At 34.5% G+C, this 12,072-nt stretch overlaps 1 protein-coding gene across 1 annotated transcript in view; it reads right to left on the bottom strand.

Annotated features, from left to right (window-relative positions):
• Positions 1–12,072, bottom strand: part of Wdr44 (WD repeat domain 44) — a 101,565-nt gene that overhangs the window by 27,528 nt on the left and 61,965 nt on the right. The window contains 4 exon segments of the mRNA XM_004645685.2: positions 5,875–5,939; positions 7,433–7,571; positions 10,380–10,531; positions 11,227–11,333. Of these exon segments, the coding sequence (XP_004645742.1) occupies positions 5,875–5,939; positions 7,433–7,571; positions 10,380–10,531; positions 11,227–11,333 (463 nt within the window).

The raw sequence follows: 12,072 nt of genomic DNA, 5'->3' as shown, positions 1-12,072 counted from the left end.
AAAAAAAAAAAAAAGAAAAAGAAGATATAAAATATTTCACATAACACAGTATCATTCAATGAAATAAATAATGTAATTTAAAATTTTCCAACAAAGAAAAGCCAGGCCGTGAAAGATTCAGTTTTGAATTCTATAAGAATGTGGGGTTTTTTTGGTAACAAGAATCAAACTCATGACCTCATGCTTGCCAGGCGCTACAAGAAATTAGAGAAGACCCAGTGCCATTTCTCAAACTCTTTAATGAAACTAAAAGGAAAGCAATGCTCCAAAATTCATTCCTGAAGCAGGCATTACCCTAATATTAAAAATGGAGAAGGGACCAATGAAAAAAGAGAACTACTGGCCAATCTCCCTAAGAACATTGATATAATAGTTGTTAATAAGACACCGGCAAACAGAATGTGGCAAATCATCAGAAGATCGTTCACCATGGCCAAGGAGGATTTATCTTAGGGATGGAGGGATGGTTCAACATACAAAAATCAATACATGTAACACACCATATCAGCAGAGCCAAAGACAAAATTACATGATCATCACAACAGATGCAGAAAAAATATGACAAAGTCCAATACCCATTCATGATAAAAACCCTATAGAAAATTGGAATAGATGGCCTTTATCTCAATCTGATAAAAGCCATCTATGACAAACCAACAGCTAACATCATACTAAATGGTTAAAACTTGAAAGCTTTCATGCTAAAATCAAGATGAGCATGTCCACTACCACCCCTTATACTCAATATAGTTCTGGAAAAATTAACCACAACAATTAGAGAAGGGCTGGGGAGATGGCTCAGTAGAATAAGTGCTTCCCTGGCAAGCACAAGGGCCTGAGTTCAATCCCTGGTTCTGAAAAAAACAAAAAAACAAAAAACAAAAACCAAACAATTAGAGAAGAGAGAAAAATTAAAAGAATAAAGATAGGAAAGGAAAATGTTAAATTATCATTATCTGCAGATGACATGATATTCTACATAGAAGATTCAAAAAATTCCACCAAAGACTTATAGGTTTAATAACCAAATTCAGTCATAACTGAATATAAATTCAATATTCAAAAATCCTTGTACACAAATAACAAACTTGCCGAGAAAGAAATTAGAAAACTATACCTTTTGTAATAGCACCAAAAAAAAAAAAAAAAAATACGTACAATCTATCTACAAAGGAAGTAAACGATTTCTGCATTGTAAAGCATAATAATCTGAAAAAAGGAAATAGAAGAGTACATCAAAAAATGGAGAGATATCCCTTGCTCTAAGATAGAAAGAATGAACACACTAAAAATGGTTGCCATGGTTTGGAGTTTCTGCAAAGGGGAACAATACAATACAGGACACGTAGTTTATAAGATTTTTATAATGAATCACCCTAAGAATCATATGCCAAGAGTGTAGGAAATCTGTCCCCACACTAAAGACCAAAGAATATAGCTGGGGGCCTGGGTCCCACAACAGTGTACTGCATGAGTCCAGCTGAAGACCTACAGTCTATAACAATGTCTCTCACGAATCCAACTGGAAGTCTAGAGCTCATGACAATGTCTCATGCAGGCCTATTTCACAGATCTGTGCTGGGTAGGCCCAAAGGTCAGTGGTGGAAGCTAGAAAGTCTATTCCAGTGGGATGAAGGAACTATGCTAGCAGGCTGAGGGATTTGAACTGGAGCCAGGAAGCAATGCTCAAGGTAATAACCAGAGCTCTTCCAAAAAGTACCACAGTATCCAAAGCAACAGTGAGGTCCCAAGCTCCTCCAATGATGAAGAAAGCTGAGTTCCCATCAGGAAAGCCAATGTGACAAGCTTCTCCAGGAGATTGAGCATAGAGTCCCACACTCCCCTACAGGGCCAGGAAGCGATGCTCAAGGTGAGAACTAGAGGTCCCCCAAAGTGAATCATAGCTATTCTCAGTGACAATGAGGTCCTGAGCTCCTTCTCCTCCGAGAAGATCCAGATTCATCAGGAAAGCCAGTATGAAAAGGTCCTCTAGTATAATAGCCCAAAGGAACCAGCAGCTTCCAACAGCTCTCCAATAGCCTCTCAAACAGTTTCCCTAACAGCCTTTCTCTTCTTCGCCTGCTGCCCTTCTCCAGTACTGTCTCTTATGCTGCTGACAACAACCCTTGGGTAGGCTTTCCACACCCAGCACCACACAGGTGCAGTTCAGATGGGTGATACAACTTGACAACCAGTTTGCAATCTACTATAATGGTCATAATTCTAAAACTGTTACACAGCAAATATTGTGTTTGATAACAATCATGGTTTAAGGCATCCATTGGAAGTTTCTGAATGTATTTTCCAAGGGTAAAGAAAGACTACTATACATCAAGCTAAAAACAAAAAGCTTTCTGCACAAAGGTAAACAATTGTCCAATTAAAAATGGGAGGGGGAAATATTTATAAACTAAATATATGGATAAAAGTTAATATCCAAATACATAAAGAACTCCTACAACTGAATAGTAAAAAAACCAAGGTAGAACCAAACCAAATAACTTATTTAAATGGGCAAAGGAACTGGACAGTTTCCAAAGACATACAGTTAAAAGGTCTATGAAAAGGCACTCATTCAACATCATTAAATAATCAAGAACAAAAATCACAATGATGTATTCCTTCGTACCTGTTAGGATGGCAATTATAAAAAGCAGTCTTGCAAGGAATGTAGAGAAAGAATAATGCTTGCATAGTGTCCGTGTGAATATAAATTAGCATAGCCAATATGGAAAGCAGTATGGAGGTTCCTCAAACAATTAAAACTAGAGCCAGGATAAGACCCAGTAATCCCACTGTCCTCTATACAATATACAAAGGAACTGAATCCAGGATCTTAGAGGTATCTTATTCTCATGTACACTGCAGCACTATTCACAATAGTTAGGATATGCAGGTAACCTGAATATCCATGGACAAATGAGTGAACGGATCAAAAAGATAAGGTAAGTGAAGTAAGTCAGTCATAGAAGGACAAGTGCTAATATCACTTGTACAGTGCAGTGAATACACTTACAGAAGCAGAGTGGGATGGTGGTTGCCAGGGACCAGAGGAGGGGGAAATGAGCAATACTAGTGAGAAAAGGTACAGTTTTAGTTATATAAAATGAGAAAGTCCTAGAAATCTATTGCATAATACAATGACTACAATTAATCATGTACTATACACTTAAAATGTGCTAGAGTGATGATTTTAAAGAGCAAGAGAATAGAATGAAATTTTTGGAGTTGATAGGTTTATGGTATAGATTCTGGTGATGGGCTCATGGCTGTATATTCACTTCTGAACTCACCAAATTGTATATAGTAAATTTGCAGGAGTTTTTGTACATCAATCACACCTTACTAAAGAGGTTTAAAATTATCTTCTAATATATTACAAAATTTACCTATCTTGTTTTTCTATCTTCTTCCCTTAGGATGTAACCTTTATAACAACAAAGAGTTTTGTCTCCTTTGTTCACTTCTTAAATCTATGGCTCCTACAAAAGTAATTGTTACACCGTAGGTACTCAATGGTACTCAATAAATATTTTTTTGGATTGAATGAAGACAAAGTCCCAGATCTTAAGATACCAAATAGTGAAGATTAATAGTTAAGAGTGTATGTTACAGAGACAGAATAGAGCTGAGTTCTAATTCTGGTGTTAATATGTACTAATGGGATAGAACTTGTTAGCTGTTTGGTATTTCTAAGAATCATGTACACTTGATCTTGCAGAGATCCTCCTGTTCCAGCCTCCCAAGTGTTAGGATTACAAGCATGCATACCAAGCTCAACTATAATGGGTACTTTTATATATTCTATTTTATGTGGATGATGAGAAAACAAAAGAAACTATTTCAAAAGAGAAAACAATACTATCACAAGGGAATAACCACATATACATCAGGAAAATAAAACTCCACTGTACACACTTTGCCTTACCTCATCTAGGGCTAGATTAAAAGATAATTCCAGATACCAAACTTCAATGCCCTATGAAATCATTACCTCTTTTAACTGTTTCCAAATAGAATGATACAAGTGAAAGAAATCCCAAATGATCTTTGCCCAAAACAAGATATAAACCATTCAACTATTCCAGAAAAAAAATCACACTATACCAAAGGATTACTCATTATTATGTTAAAGAGATATGACAGTCCTCATTGGAAAGGCCCTGTATTTAATCAAAATTGTACTTATTTAGGATTTTTAAAGTAGACGGACATACTCAAAAATCTGAGATGATTACAATGAAGATAATAAAAGTTGGTACAGATGGTTCCTGTTTTTAATACTAATCAATGCCTGGAAACTATGAAAAATTAAACTAATAAAAGCAAACCCTTTTCATTAAAGCAAAGTAGCTAAAATTTTCACCTCTTTATTAGTCAGTGAAAGCTTTATGGAGGAAGCAGGCCATGAAGAATGTTAAGTGAAATGAAGGGAGACTGTAGGCACCCAGATATGGGCAGCACTATAAGGGAAGAGCAGCAGGGATTCTACACTGATTGTAGGCACACAACAATCACCACAGGGTTACAGTTTAAGGGCACTAAATCTGTTAAGTACATTTTTTGCCTTAAGTCGCAAGGAAGACAGACTGACAAGTAAGATTTGGTAAATAATATTAATATTAAATATGTATGACACACTATCAGAACAAAAGCGAACAACTTCGCTTGCTGTATTCAGGGAAAATAATAGGGGAAAGTAAGATATCTGAGCTGAATCTTAAAGAATGAGTGGAGCTTTGCTCTGAAGAAAGGTATAGAAGTCAGGTTTGCAAGCACAGGCCTGCAATCTTAGTGAGAGTTCACTGTGAGATTAAGGCTAGCATGGACTAACATAGTGATAACCTATCTCAAAAGCAACAAAACAATCACAGCAACAACAGAAGGCCAGAAAAGACATTATGGGTAAAGCAAACACAATGTACAGTGTTTAGGATACAAGCTTCTATCTGGAAGGCAAGTAGGAAACATAAGCACTAGGCAATTAGAACAAAGTTTAATAGGTCAGATAAGGCACTATTAGCATGGACTTTACCCTGAAGGTAATAAAGAGCTATGAGAAAGTTTTCAACCATAAAATGGCATCTATTATTTTTAAAATATCTAATATGGATCTTAGGGGAGGTGATTTGTTTCATGTGAGTTTACATTCATTGTGTGGTATCTTAAGAAATACTGCCAATTACCTAGCAACTTTTATCAATTACAAGTACTTCTTGTTTAACTGGTTAACTACCATGTGACCTTAGGACTGAGATGTGCTGTTGGGACTTACAGTCCATCTTTTTTTTTGTACAGTTTTGTACATCTTATTTTCTTGTTTATATGACTCAATGAATTTTTGTACAGTATACCTTCTTTATATAGTACTGTAGTTTTTTGTTGTTATACATTACAGTACTACATACAAATAAAAGTGGTCATCAATTTGGAGTTTCCTTTAACTACTTCTTTGTTCTGAATATTATAAAATACACAGTATTTACCACTAACTACTCATTTATTGACCAATTCAATTAATAACCTAGTTTCAGGAAAGGAACTAAGTGGATTTTTTTTTTTTTTTTTGCGGAACTGGAGATTGAACTCAGACCCTTGCGCTTGCCAGGGAGGCACTTATTCTACTGAGCCATCTCCCTGGCCCTGGAACTCAGTGGATAAATGAGAAATGTCTATATAACAGAAAAAACTTATTTCTAATGATTATATTTAATTTTAATTATAAAATTATTCTTACATATATTTAATGTTAAATATATTTTATATATATTTTAATTGGCTTTATGTGACTAGCATTCCTACTGAACAGAAAATTACTTTATGGTAAATAAATCATAGTATTTCATAGTAGTAACCATAAAATGATGAACATACCCCTGTATCTGTATCAGATTTTGATGAATTTAGACTTTCCTGAGAAGGTGATGGAGACACACGTCCTAAAAACAGCATAATAGTTGTAAAAAGGCATATTGTGTACATATACTCATGCACGCAAAATATTCAGAAATCACACAGTAATTCCTAATTAACAGTCAGAGAACATGACATTATGGAAAAATGCATTTTCTAAACAAATATAGTCCCATAATATTTGTTTGCGTCTTTTTTGTGTATGATGCCAGAGATTGAACCCAAGGCCTCATGCATGCTAGGCAAGCACTCTGCCATTGAAATACACTCCCAGACCTGTTTTTGTCATTTTAAAATAACATTCTTATGAAATGAATTAACCATTTGACTGATCAAAATGCTGTTAAATTCACAGTATTCATAATGAACACATTCACACTGACAATAACAAGTAGCAAGAACAATAAAGGGCAAGAAAAGGTCTGGGTAGTGTTATGTCTCAAAGGCCACTTAAATAGTTCTATTGCTCCAGGCAAGGCAATAAAAGAAGTGAAAAACAGCTAAATCTAAAAAAACTCACTGCATAGTGAACACAGTCTAACTTTTTGTCAAATTCATCATCATTTTCAATTATATGTTACAAAATAATACAGAAATAAATTAACAGGGGTTTTCAAAAAAACAGAGTGCCTAGCATGCCAAGTAAGTGAATCTCTCAGAACTTGTGTGTTGTGCAAACTGGTGTTCTGTATTCTATATTGTTACCTTGGCTATCTGTGTTCTCCTTTCTCCAAATCCCTTAAAATGTTGTCTTTCCAGATTTAGGTGATTGTGAGGAGAACAGTTTGTGGAGAAAATGTATTACACAAATAATAATTACAAAAAGAATCCCTTAAACTTATAGCTCCAATTTACATCAATTTTATATACTTTCCTGATAATTCCAAACAGAAATATTCTTACATAAGAATAATCAGTGTTTATATACATAATATTCTGAGGTTTTTTGATGCCACTTAATATTTTCTCATGTATCTCTTTGTTATAGTGACATTTGACTTTGCTTTGCAAGACTATTTTCTTAATCATTCTTTACTAACTGTGTTTGTATATATTCTCATTCTTTTTCTAGCTTAAAAAGATCTTTCATTTAGCCTGGACAGAAATAAAGATTGCTAAAAAGACTAAATGACATTTTCAGTGGTTGATGAAGCAAACTATGCACTAGACTTTAAAAGGAATAATACTTTACATTGAGTTTAGAGGCTTTTTGCTCTTCACTTGTCATTTTAGTATTGGCTATTATACTTATTAGTGTTTACTTCCAGAAACTGCCAGATAAGGAGGGTACTTAGGCTCCGTATCTCATCACATTTTAGAGTTTCTTGGATTTAGGGAATATTTGTATAGCTTTTACCAGTTAAATATCCCCATCTAAAAATCCAAAGCCTAAAATTCTTTAAAACTTTTTGAGCAACATACTTATAATGTTCAACAAATTTCAGATTACATAGCATTCTGAATTTGGGATTAAGGATTCTCAACCTGGATTATACTTAGTGTAAAAATTCAAAAATACCTTCAGTATTATATTTCATTCGCATATTGTTGAAATAGTCAAAAGCATGTTTTAAAGCCCATATTCTCACTACATTATCTTGTCCAGCTGAGGCAAGTAATCGGCCACAGTGAGAAAATTTCATGGTCCAAACAGCTCCCTATAAAAACAAAAGAAAGCTCAAAGGTATTACTCTTAAAAGTTTAGAGACAGTAAGCCAAACTTTAAAATTATGCTAAATGCAAGTCAACAACTTCTGACATCGCCAGTTCTGCAGATAACCCACCACTAATATAGACTACTGGACTATATTGGATTATTTTGCAGAATTCATGCACCTATAATATTTGAATTGCAACAGAACACTCATCTCTTGCAAAACTAAACAAAAAAGGAGGATATAAGTGAAGGACCATTTTGTAGTGAAAAAAAATATATCTGTATATACAAAATAGGATGGATATACTACTACTAAGAGCTACTTTCCCTTAGTTCAATGAGAAGAAAGATTTGTACTAATAGTGTTTCGACAAGATATCATGTCTACATCTTGTACTATGAGTACCTACTACAAAGACAACAATATGCAATGTATCAATTATTGTAACTGTCCTACTAACCTGTTTTGAAACTGTCTCATTGCTATTTCTTTCTCAATAAAATTAATTAAAAAATAAATAAAATTATGCTAAATAATAAAGACTAAGATAATGCTCATTATTTGCACTGCTTTATCACTAGAAGTTCAATGGCATTATAATACTACTAAATAAGATACTTACAGTTTACTGTAGTTTATTTTTATTTATTTATTTTTTGTCTTTTTGATTTTTTTTTTTGTATTTTTGGGGAAGGGCCTACAGGGTGTTCAGGGTCTCACTACTAGATCAGACTAATAATGATTCTTCTGTTTACAGCCTCCCAAGAGCTGGGATAGATGTGCACCACCACACCCAGTCTCAATTGCTGTCTCAGTGCACCCTGGGGGCAGGGCCAGCACAGCAGGCCCGGGGATTGAACCCCTGACCCCTGTGCCTGCTTGCAGGCACTTTAATCCACTGAGTATTTGGCTGCCCCTTGATTTTTTTTTATGTATTTAGTACAGAGTCTACAGGGTCTCACTATGTAGATCAGACTTAAAGTGATCCTTCTGTTTACAGCCTCCCAAGTGCTGGGATTACAGGTGCACATCACCATGCCCAGTCTACTTTTTGTCTTTTTGAGACAGGGTCTCACTATGTAGTTCAGGCTGACTTGGAACTCCTTTTGTAGCCCTGGCTGGCCTAGAACTCACAATGATCCTCCTGCCTCATCTCCGGAGTGCTAGCATTACAGGTGTGTACTACCACACCCAGCTACTTTACTATAATTTAAACTAGCAAGTTCAAGACCTCAAATTATCCTATACATTAATGAAATGAAAGACCTGAGGTTGCCAGAAAACATAAGAAGAGAAATACAACCGTAGTGTGGGATTTCTGTCACCTAGCTGAAATGAAGGGGGAAGAAAGAGCCCTCAGCTTAACACTAACAATCCTTAACCATTTCTGGGAAAGAACAAGGGCCACCCTCACCATGACTCTCATGGCACTGGACACTAGGAAGTATCAGAATGGTGTGGTCTCTTCTCATACTTCTCCCTAGAAACAAGACTCTATGGTACAGGGCTAGGATCTCTAGACACTGAAACAATGGGAAAGTGTGTGTTGGAAGGGGGATTGAAGAATAAATCCTACTGTGACACACGTTCAGGTGTATCAAAAAGCTTATTTAAGTTAGAAACAATAGCTCATTTATTAGACTAACATTCATTCCTACAAAATTCATATGTAGCAAAAGATTGCCATTCAGAGTTTACTGCAATGAGATTTTATATAAAGAGGATATAATGAGGAGGCCCCATAAAGGATGAGAAAAATCATCAGGTTCCTTAGTACTACAACCATATATGTACATGATAAGCACCAAAACTCAAATTCTAAACTGGATGCCCACTAATGTTTATGGCTGTTTCCTTCTAGCTAAATCAACTTTTAGACTTAAAATCTGACCAGATCAAGCTGACAAAATCATGGTCCACTTCTGAGTTTTACTGCTACTTTTCCTATGTTCCCACATTTTTCAGAGAACAACTATAATACAACTTGTGTACTTTCATCTGTGTTGCTTCATTTGAATTCTGACAAAGAACACAAACTGCTACTTATCCCCTTGTTTTAGCTGTCTTACTTTAAAATATATTGGGTTTTGAAATATTTGTTTAAATTATTACAATAGGGAACATATTAAACATTTTTCAAAGCGACAGACCACCATATAATTTAACTGGTTTAGACTTTGGTAACTCTGCAAAGCTTTCTTAATTATAGAAACCTAAAATTTAAGGACTTGAATTACTACTTCTTGAAAACAGCTCAGAAATATATTCTATATTATTACTGCTATGATTGAGATCTGATCCCAAAACTGGTATTCACTCAGAGATGGGGCTTTTGGAAGGTGACTGTATCACAGTGGTGCTATACTCATCAGTGGCTCGATTAATCCACTGATGTTTTCACAGCTGATTTGCTGTCAGGAGTGGAGCCTGGTTGGAGTTGTGTCACTGGGGGGGTGTGATCTGCATTTTGCTCCCTGGCTCCTCCCTTGTTTCTCTGCTTCCTGGCCAGAATGGACTGAACAGCTTCCATTTGCCATGCTATTTGACCATGGTGATTCTGCTTTACAGCCAAATGACCAGGGACTGTAGCCACGAACCAAAATGAACCTCTCCACCTTTAAGTTGTAGATGTCATGTATTTTGTAACAAAAATAAGAAAATATGATGTTTATAGATTCATTATACTATATTAATATAATTTTACACTTCTTGAATCAGGCTAGCAAAAATATATACATAAGTAGAGATCAGTTTTATAGGAGCTAACATATTTCTCTGAAGAAGCTTGAATCCTAAAATATTACTTACCATATGTTCCCCACTAAGATCTTGCACCACTTTGATCTGATCAAAATCATAAGGTCCTTTAAAACCATGTGCTGCTTTGAATTTAACTGGTCTTGTATAGGGCATTCCTTCATCATCACTTGATGAAGGATCATCTTGATCAGTGTGAAACACTAAGAGTAAAGCAACAGAAATTATTACCACCTATATAGAGATAGCTACTATATTTTCACATACCAAGAAATTTCATTAAATAATCAAATTTTGTCTATTACTCTATATCATATTAAGAGCATACAGCTTTGTGGGTTCAAATCAACTCCTGTTGTTATCTGTGTGACCACGGGCAAGTTAGTCAAACTTAATATACCTCTATTTTCTCATGGGCATAATGGGCATAATGATGGTACCACATAGGTGTTGTATAGAATTAAATGAATACAGGTAAAAATGCTTAGAACAGAGTCTGGAACAGAAAAAATAATATATAAGTGCTCATTAAAATTTAAAAAATCAGTATAATAATGACAAAGGCACAGGTGATTAACATGTTTACAAACTTACAGAATTTACCTAATCTAGAAAATAGTTACAAAAACTAAAATAATCATAAAACTAATTTATAGCTATGAAACAATCCTTGTAGGCTGTCATAATCACAAAATATTTACAAATTCGTATTTGTAAGACACATAAATTCATTTTTGTACTCATAAAATTAAGCAAATTATGATTTACTATAACAATCAAGATATTAGTTATAGAGGCATAAATGAATAAAATGGAATGTTTCTTGTAAACTATAGGCTAAATTTAGATAACTATACATTTGTTGAAAATTCAGTTAAAATATTTTTATTTTATTTACCTTCATCTCTTACACTTTTAACTTTATTTATAGCACGTTCACCATATTCCTCAGCAAGGTGCTTTGCTCTCTTCACTGATTTTCCAAGGAACTTCTTTAATTGAGTCCTTAATAAAAATATTTTAAAATTGTATTAGCTAACTGTTAAAGCGTAATAATCTACATATAAACAATATTAAAAGACGTGACTGGTCAATTTGTAATAGCTAAATCTTGGAATCAACTCAAATGCCCATTAACCAAGGAACAGATAAAAAAGATGTGTTTTCCTACAATGGAATATTAGTCAGCCATAAGGAAGGATAATCTTGAGACTTTTATACGTAAATGGATGCAATCGAAGGCCATACGCATAAGTGAAATAAATCAGATTCACATATGTAAACATCTCATTGTCTCTCTGCAGTGAGAAACTAAAATAGTAAATAAGGTCTAAAATGTACAAAAGATAATGTGATGGGAAGAAATTGTTCAAAAGGAAGTAGGAACAAGCGTTGGGGAAAGGGAAAAGGAAGGGAAAATGACAAAAACAAAATACAAGACAGTGATGCTAGTAGTTTCTCTTAGTTCACTGAAAAGGTCTGTGCTAACATCATTTGTAGAATTTTTAAGCCCATATCTTGTACTCTGATTAACTACTTTAAAGATAACAATACTCAGTATATTAACTATTGTTATTTTCCTAATATTCTGTTATGAAAATTTTCTTTACTTTTTTCCATAAAATAAAGATGTGACTCGTAACGTGCGTCATTTATGAATAACTTTTGCTTTACAGAAATAGGTGTTTGAATCCCTAAGTCCCTTTTCCTATGGAATAAATATATTCCAGTTAGTTTTCTAAGA

Source organism: Octodon degus, unplaced genomic scaffold (genome assembly GCF_000260255.1).
Source record: "Octodon degus isolate 3935 unplaced genomic scaffold, OctDeg1.0 scaffold00236, whole genome shotgun sequence".
Lineage (NCBI taxonomy): Eukaryota > Metazoa > Chordata > Mammalia > Rodentia > Octodontidae > Octodon > Octodon degus.
The sequence above is the reverse complement of the archived record's forward strand: the minus strand, read 5'-3'. Positions and strand labels throughout refer to the sequence as shown.